Source organism: Carica papaya, chromosome 2 (genome assembly GCF_054855325.1).
Source record: "Carica papaya isolate Zhongbai chromosome 2, ASM5485532v1, whole genome shotgun sequence".
Classification (NCBI taxonomy): domain Eukaryota; kingdom Viridiplantae; phylum Streptophyta; class Magnoliopsida; order Brassicales; family Caricaceae; genus Carica; species Carica papaya.
The window spans coordinates 7,903,293-7,912,940 of NC_142310.1; the positions used below are offsets into that span (position 1 = coordinate 7,903,293).

At 29.5% G+C, this 9,648-nt stretch overlaps 1 protein-coding gene across 1 annotated transcript; it reads right to left on the reverse strand.

The window, feature by feature from the left end:
* Positions 1-2,313: 2,313 nt before the first annotated feature.
* LOC110822903 (uncharacterized) lies at positions 2,314-3,254 on the reverse strand. The gene has a single exon (XM_022053141.2). The coding sequence runs from the start codon at positions 3,169-3,171 to the stop codon at positions 2,602-2,604; it is 570 nt and encodes a 189-aa protein (XP_021908833.2). The 5' UTR covers positions 3,172-3,254; the 3' UTR covers positions 2,314-2,601.
* Positions 3,255-9,648: the final 6,394 nt, after the last annotated feature.

Here is a 9,648-nt window from a genome sequence, read left to right on the forward strand (position 1 = left end):
CATTTGAAACAATTTTTATCATTTACAATTTATTTTAATTCCTTTTATTTTGTTTAGGTTATTAAAAGTTGTAATATCGTGGCACATACTTTAGTTACGAAGGCTGTTTTATCCGTGATTCTCATATTTCATTATAGCTGTATGTTTTTTTGGGTACCATATTTCAACAAGATGGTTGTGTTCTTAATTGATTAATATATCAAATATATTCATTATATTCCAGAAGAATAAATGAAATTTTGTAAACTTATATTACACCACTATATTTGAAAAAAAAAAGTAAAAGTAAAATGCAAAACACAATTTTATTTTTAAAGTTCATCATGTTAATAGAGTTTCAAAATGCATTCTACATAGGATTTATATTTAAAATAATTCTAAATACTAAAATTTGTATTTGTGAATAGATTTATATTTTTAGTTGATTTATTTTAATATTTTGAGACTTTTTTTATTTATTATATTACAAAATCTTATTGCTGCCTTTTTATTCTTAAATCCAAATTGGGCCGTGGGCCATTAGCATTTCTCCACTTTGGGCCGGACATTGTTGATTTAGTATTGCAAGATGTAAATTCTTGACCAAAATTGAAAACCCTTTTAATTTAATTAATTAAATTAATATTTCAAAACTTAAAAATATACAAACTTAATACTTTATCAAAAAGTAAAAAATACCTAAAAAATAAAAATAAAAGTGAATATGATACTTTCTGAAAAAAAAAAAGAAAAAAAGAAATCTAATTCAATGGACAAAAGAAAAGTTATACTTTGAATGGGCAGAGCATTTTATATAACTCTCTTTTTGTTCACTCCTTTCTTTTTCATTTATTTGACATAAGTTGTGAGGATCATCACTTCTCTTTAGTTATCCTTATTGACCCACATCCCTTATTTTGCTCGACAATTCATAGTGTCAACCATTGTTGCTTTGGCATCGGTAGAGTTTTGCTATTGTTATTTCACGTGAAACATGAGATAAATGTTGTAAGTAGGCTACTATATCTAAAGGTTCATCTCATACTTTTCTTGTTTGTTACTTTTATTCAATTCTCATTATTGTCATTATATTTATTCTTGTATAAGTACACCCTAATGGAATAATTTACATCTCTAAAAAGGGTGATGAGAGGTTTTTTGTGTGTTTGGAAATGGTATCTAGTCATTCTCCAAACTATAACGCATGATTATTATTATTATTATTTTTAATGCTACACTAATTTATTTTACCAAATAGTTTTTTTTTTTTTTTTTTTTTATAATTTTGGTTTCATGGAAAATGTGGGTTGTGGTCCATTGGGTGGGAGGCTCTTAAATAAGGTGGCGACAATGATGTATTTCAATACTATACTTTTCCTCTTGCACTTTCTTTACCTTATTATTATAATTATTTTGAGCCTTTTACCAATTTTTGTTAAGTACAATATAATATATGTAAGGAATTTACACTAAAGAAGAGTTAAAACTAACTTAAATATGTAGAAATAACCTTTTAGGTTTTCTTTGCTTCTAACTTGGTTTATACATAGTATGCTTTATTTCCTACCTCTTAATTACTTTTCAGATTTGGTTTATTCTCACTGCAGAGGATAGATAGGGTCTCATTTCTTCACCTACTTTCTTGATCTTTTACTTAAACCATTTCCCCCCCCCCCCCCCCCCGCCCAAAAAAAAACAAAAAAACCTCTACTTTTCTCAGATTTCACCTTTCTTTTTCTTTTTTTTTTTAAACATCATAATATATATTAATCTTTCTCAAAACATGAATGGAAATTAGGGTTTCTATCATAACCTGTAACTTGAAATTAAAATCTCACCCAACTACAAATCACCTTAGTTGACTTCAACTTGCTTGCCCTTTAGATAATGCTTTCTAAACCTCTTGGTCAATGTACGCATGGAGAAATTTATAATATGTTTCAAACGTTAATATAAAAAAATACAATCAACTGAAGTTTCTGATCCATTATTGAGCTAAAATTGACCGGGTCAATCCTACAAAATGGAATCACTAATATTTCTGAAATCTTCATCTGGCAACAGCCCTGATATGGATTTGTCCTCTTCGTAACCCGGTCATCTTATTCAACTTTTCTGACCGATTATTGAACATTGAACCGATCAAAGGATTTGTTTATTACATGTCTTACAAGTTAAAATATGCTTATTTTCTGTTCTTACTCGGAGAATGATTTTCGTTATTCCTTCAACAAAATGCAGAATTTTAAATACACTTCACAAAAATTATTAATTTTTTCATAAATTGCATATGATGAATCTTTGTTCTAAACCACAAATACCAAAGGGTTCTGGTTCAATGATAATATTTTAGATCTGTATTTCTTCAACTGAAAACTGAACATTTGTTTCCCTTAAAGGGTTCAAAATATAGAAATAGCAAGGGTTCGTGCAGAGAAGTCCCCGGGTTCAACTAAATCCATCTTCAAAAAACGAACCAATTCTTTTTCACTACTTAATCTACACCTGTAATTTTCATTTTCCTTCTTCCTACTTCTAAATATATTTCCTCCATATGTAACCCCTGAAAATTAAAACAAACAAACAAATTTACATGCCGGCATCGTTCCGTCCAAACCGGCCTTACTCCGCCGGCTGAGTCTCCTCCCGCCACGAAAAAACCTGGACGTCAGAGGAATCGAAGCACGAGTCAGAATACTCGAACAATCCACCAAATGCAACGTAGTCACCGCTGTAATCGTCATTGATCCCGAGCCCGAACGAGTCGTAACTCGGGATCTGATCGTCAAACCCCCAAAACTCACCGATCGCGGACGAGTTAGAGGCCAATCTTTCCAACTCCGCCGCAGTCTCATCCCGACTCTGCTCGACCTCGCTTGTAGAGGTTGCAACAGAGGACGGAGGCAAACCCAGCTCGTCGTCAGAGGCTTCTAGAAGGTAACCGAGTTCCGGCTGTGACTCGCCGGAATCTGACGTTTGATCGACGACCGGCGGCGGAGACGAGGAAGAAGCCGATATTTCTTCCTCTAAGCTTTTCATAACTGAGTCGAGGTCCTGAGTTGCGGGATCATGGTCCGAGTCATCGAGGATATCCAACAGATCATCCCGTAACCTCTTGACCTCCGGCGAGTCGAGATCCGGCTCGCCCAAGTCATCACGCACTCGCTTCTTGTTGTTAACCGACTCCTCCATGGGAGAATAAAAGAAATGACGGGCCTGGGTAGGGCTAGGGTTTATCTTTTGCAATGAGGAGATGTGTGGCTGTGATGAGGGGAACACGAAGTTATATAGTGGAGACGAAAGTAGAGAGAGAGTAGAGAGAGAAAGAGAGAGCAGAAAGAGAGTGAGAAATGATGGAGACGCAGGCGCGTGGGAGATGAGAATACATAGACCATCACGGAGGTCTTGCCGTATTTTGCTATTTTCTAAAAAGAAAATACATTTTGAAATCTTCGGGGTCCGCTTTCACTTTTCTTTCCGAGAGGAAAATTATTAAATTGGTTTGAATTTCGTCTCCAAGTCCGGTCAGATGGGCCCCACGCCGTCGGTCAATCTTGGCCGTTGGATCTTTTTTCCCGTTTGTTTTTGGCTATTTCCATGGCTGCCTTTCGGATTCCAACTTCCAAGGGTCTGTTGGGTTGGTAGGAATATGTTATAAACGGAAAAGAATAAGGGTATTTTGGTCAAATCAGTGGGATGCTTTTTTTGTGAAGGGAATTTTTTAATAAAATAAAATGAAGGTGGTGTGTCATGTGTGAATCAATTTGCGGGTATTTTGAGTTTTGATTTGGAACATAAAAATTTACATTTTTTTTTAAAATTATTTTCATTTAAATATATTGGTTAATAGTAATTTATTAAAATTAAATTAAAGAAAGCGTTAATTATTTAAATGAAAATTTAATATTGATTAATTATTGGGAGGGTTGACAAGGCCTTGAGGCGGACTTTAATGTTGGATTTGGTGTTCGGGAAAGTTGTGGGCAAATTGATTGTTGATTTCGTCGGCGACTTCTATTGGGTAATTAATGATGAATATAAATTAATAAATTAAATAAAATATTAAATTAAAAGAAGGAACATGTCATAATTTATATTAAAAAAAAAAAATCCGCATTTCATTAATTCTTGATGCTTCTTTACTTTATAAAGAATTAAAAACTTTTCTTGCTGTTATCCATTCATTCATTTCTCTCGCATCATTTTTCTTCTAAAATATTATATTTACCAATTAATTATTTAGTAAAAATTATATATATATTTAATGAAATACCCTTTTATTTATGTACTCTTTTTAATATATTTAAATAATGTAGAATATATTATTATTATTTAAATAAATTATTAGGGTTTATTTGATAAGAAGGGACGAGAAGGTGTTGGTTTGGTTTAACATTTTTGGGTAAAAATCTGAAGACGACGTCATTAGTTTCCTCAAGAAGGGCACGTGAGTTTGAAGACAAATCAAGTACGGCAAAAAAAATAAAAAATAAAAAGAAAAAGAAAATCAGAAAATAAAAAAGAGGGTCCCACCAAAGCGTAATATGGTCCACCTACTCGGTCCGGGCTCTTATTGTGATGGCCTCACCAAATATCTGCCCACTCGGCCAGCCGACAACCACTTTCTCATTGTCCCAAACAAACAATACGTTCTCCACTTGATCATTTCTTACTTTTTTTTTTTTTTTTTTTTTTTTTTCATTTTGACCCCACCATTTACTTGTATTTATAATTATGCCCCCATCTTCCATCCAAGCCGATGCTCCTCGTCTACGTGGAGCCCAAGGAATGAGCTGAACGTCTTAACCGGCGCGGCTCACACAATCATGCCATCTCAAATTTCTAAAAGTGCTGGCTCAGGCTCAGCTGGTAGAGGCTATAGCCGATCCCTCGATTAGCGTACTCTGTCAACTTGCTCTGCCTTTCACGTTTTTTTCACATTCATCCTTTTTCCAATTTTGTAATTAACTTAATAAAATAATATACAAAATGTCAAACGTCATCATTATTGCCAGATTTGATTGAAAGGACCCAGAAGAAATACCCAACTATATTTCATAATTCCCATTATTAAATTAATATTTATTATTAACTTTATTTTAATTAAAAAAATTCAACCGCCAATCAGTTATTACTAATCTCCTACTAGTATATTATATATTTATAAAATAATGAATTCCAAAAGTTTTCTAAAACTTGTTAACCGTTGGTTAAAACTGGAGTGGTAATTAAATTAACTCTAAATAATATATTAGCATGTTATTTTGTATTTAAAGAATAAACAAACATTTGTTTACTAATTACTAATTGAAGTAATTAGTGTTACAAAAATTAATTAATGTAGTTTAATTTCCAAACTATTGTCTATATATATATATATATATATATGCCCGTTTTTGTACTGGGTTTCTGCAATTCAAATTACTTTGCAATTAACTGAATAAAATCAAAAGCATGTTTACCTTACTAAACTTTTAAAAAGTTCATTTTGCTTGTAATATTTTTGACTAACTTAAAAATTGTATGCTCTTATTCATTTAACTTCACCCAACTCTCTCTATTAGTCACCGACTATCATTTGTCAGTCGCCACAATATATATCTATGTTAGCATTTTTAATTTTGTAATTATGTTTTCTGTAAACTCTGGTTTGATATCCAGTATTTACCATGAGACTATTTATTACTCTAATAAATTTAGCATCAATAATTAGTTTTATACAATATTTTAATTTTAAATAATAAATTATATACTAGTAGATATATTTAATTAGGGAGATCTATCTATAAAGATTGATGATGGATGGGGCCACGTGTTGTTAGTGGAGGAAGAGGATGTTAAAGAGATCACATGATACGGAGGAGGGATGGTTGTTGTTGTTGTTGTTGCTTTCACTTATCACGAGGAGTTTGTTAGATCTAACGGTCCAGCCAGCCTCATTTATTTCCAAAATATATTTAATTTAATAATTACCCACCAATTCTTCAGGATGCTCATCTAACGGTCCAGATTCTTTTTGTACTGCCACGTCAACTGACACATGTCAGTCTCTTTTATTAGTTTTACTGTTCCGTTATGTCATGTGTGTCAGTAAATATATAAAAAAGAGAGACACAAGAAAATATGTTTTTTTTATTTTCATAAAATATAAAATTAAAAAAACTATAAAGTAGACTTTTATCAATAGCATTTTTAATGATTATTATATTTTATTAATTTAATCTATTTAATCAAAATTAAAATAATTTATTAATTAATAAAAATGAACTATTTAATATAATTAAATATTAATTATTTAATATATTACATATTATATTTGTCTATAATTAGATTCACTTTTATATATTCAATTTCATAACAAAAGTATCAAAAAATATTTGAATTATATATAAATTTGACTTAGATAATTTCATTCAAATTTTTATTAAATTAAAAATTTTAACAAAATTCACTCCCAATATTTGGTATTCTAAAAAAAAATACACAACAATATAAAAAATGATGGAATAATTTTGTTCGCTGTTTTTAATTTAATAAATATGCTCCAAATATTGGCACATAATATAAAACTTTAAAATAATATATATATATCTCTCCTCATTCCCAAGTTATACTTTGAAAAAAATAAATTTATTATATTACACTAATTTATATAATCCTATTCAATTCCTTGATTAAGCTGTTAATTTACTTTTATAATCATCATATTATGAAGTATAACATTCAACCTTGTAAAAACATCCAATTGTAACTAACAAGTTTTGATTAACATTTATCTAAGTTTTAATTTATGATTAAGCTATTAATTTTAACATAACATCATTATTTATTATGTTGTACTAAAAAATTGTTCATCTAATTATTGAACGTAAAAGTTATTAGCAGAAATTAATTAAAAGGTAACGTGGATTCCACTAAAATTTATATTAAAACAAACCAAATTAAGGCAACCAAATTATAACGTAATCTTTTCTTTTGTCTTATAAGTGCTTTATGTTTATATATGTATGTGTGTGTGTGTGTGTATATATATGTACACCGACAAGCATCTTACTTATAAAGAGGCGGAGATATATATATATCTGTAGATATACACGTATATATACGAAGGGAGAAAAACAACTTGTATAGATTAATAAGCGAATCTTATCTTCTTGAAGCATACTCCAAACTGAACTTTCTTTCGTATACTTTATAAGTTTTGTTTGCTTTTGCGAATAATTTCTTTCGGGAAAAGAATACGATAAAAAAAAAACAAAAAAACTATGTAAAAGTAGATGGCCATAATAATGGTACTTATAAGAATAATATATGTTTTGCATATATATGTATGTATGTATGTATATATGTATACATACGTAGAGCATTCGTCACCAATAGATATAGCAAACCTGATTTTAGTAAGTCAAAATATTACGGGCTAGTGACGTAGTCTTTGATTCAGTTGCTATTTAGTCATTATTTTTTTGTCTTACTTTTTTATTAGTTTTATAATTATTGATAAATACAATTAATTAGAATATAGCCTATTAAAATATATGTATGTTTGAAGGTCTTATAGTATTTCAAAGTAAACATTCACAAAATATTAATAATTACATAACACTGACATACTAATAATAAATTTTAACAATTATATACACACTAGTAATAGTATAACTTATAAAATATATAGTAGAATTTGGACCAGTACTTTTATTAAAAATTTAAAAAATAAAAAAGTGAAAATATTAGCCAATAATATGTAGAAGGAATCCTGAAACTTGATATAGATATGAATAAATATTCTCATATCATATATGATGATGCTTGTTGAATAAAGTATTTCATATGAAAAAAACATTATTTTAAAAAATGTATATGTTTTGACATTGTTGTGAAAAAATACCCATTAATGATTGCGTCACTGCTGATATGATAGTGGCATGGCATAATTGAATTATTGGATTTCCACAATCAATTAAATACACTATTTTTTGACCTTAAATAAAACAATGAATTTGAAGAATTTAAAATAAATAAATCAAGCTAACACCTATCCACGCATAATCTTGACTATTATTATACACTATACGTAAACACGGAAGTTTTGTAGATAAGATTATATTCATAATAATAATAATAATACTATGATGTAACAGTTAAAATTTATTATATTTTATTTAAAAATTATAAATTTAAATCTTATTAATAATATAGAATTTAATATTTTATAAATATATTATAATTCGACAGTAAATAATTTATAATATTTAATTTAATTAAATTGAATATTAGATAATTAATGTATTGTTAGAATTACAGTAGCTAATTTAAGTTAAATCTCATCAAGTCTATTATATGATTTAGTTTACTATTCATAAAAAAAGGATTTTATTTGTTGTTTACTATTTACATATTGATTTTCTTTCAAATCTATTAATATATACAAAATATAATCTGTATGATAGTGAAAGATAATGACTTTTTATTTTTAATTAAATATTTTAAATATATGAACCAATTATTGCCAATAAAATTTTAAAAATAGTATAATTGCAGTTGGTAACATTATAAAGTAGGGTTATTCTATTCAATGTTTAAAATAACTTTTTTTATAAACACAACAAAAAATTACTCCGTGGGTACAATTATTTAATTCTTTAAATTAAAAAGTTCAAATTTTTTTTTTAAAAAGATACTAAATCTACATTCGTGACATCTTGCTAGGATTACCCATAAAAAATATAAAATAAATGTCATTAAATTTAATTTATTAAAAAAATAATAAATAAGAACAAAATCATAATTTATGTAATAATTTAATAGAGTCAAAGTGGGGGAAGGTCAAATAAATGAGTGATGAGGATTAGAGGACTAGGATGAACGGTTAGGATTTCCTGGGGAAGGAAGTATATAAAGAGAGAGTAGAAAAGAAAAATAAAAGAAAAAAAACAAAAAAAGGGGGGAAAAGAGGAAGAGGTTGGTTGACACGGAAGGAGGGAGAGTGAAGAAGTTGAAGGAGAGATGAAAAGAGATTGAAGAAGCGTACGAGTGAAGAGGATATTTGTAACACCCAATAATTTCATTATTATTATTATTATTATTTTTAATTAATTTGAAATAAATATAATTAAGTATTAATAGAATCTAATTTATTTTAAATTACTTTAATTTATTTAAATAGAAATAATAATAATAAAAACAATAAAAAGGAAAAAATTTATTAGGGATTTAATTGAAAATAATTTTGAAAAAAAGAGGTGAAAATTTAGGTTATGGGATATTTTTGAAAGAAAATTTGAAAACCAAGGGTTAAAACACAATTTAAAAAAATTACGAGTGAAGATTATAAATAATCTCATCCACACTCAAACCCTAACCCTAGCCGCCAAAGCCCTCGTCGGAGAAGACAGCCCAGCTGCCGGGGAGCCGACCGCCGCCACCCGCTGCCGTACCGGAGCACTTTTCGGCCGCCAAACGAGGTAAAAATTCTCCAATTGGCTCAGAATTCAATTCTAAACACTCACATGTGGCCAAATCGGAGCCAAAACACCTGCCAATTTGCCAGAAAACGCCGCCGAAGCCCAGCGGCACCGCCGCGGGTTTCATCAGTTTTTGCCTCCGATGAGGCCCTTCCCAATTCCCGTTCGATGTAATTTTTACACCATTGTGACCACCGTTCCTTCC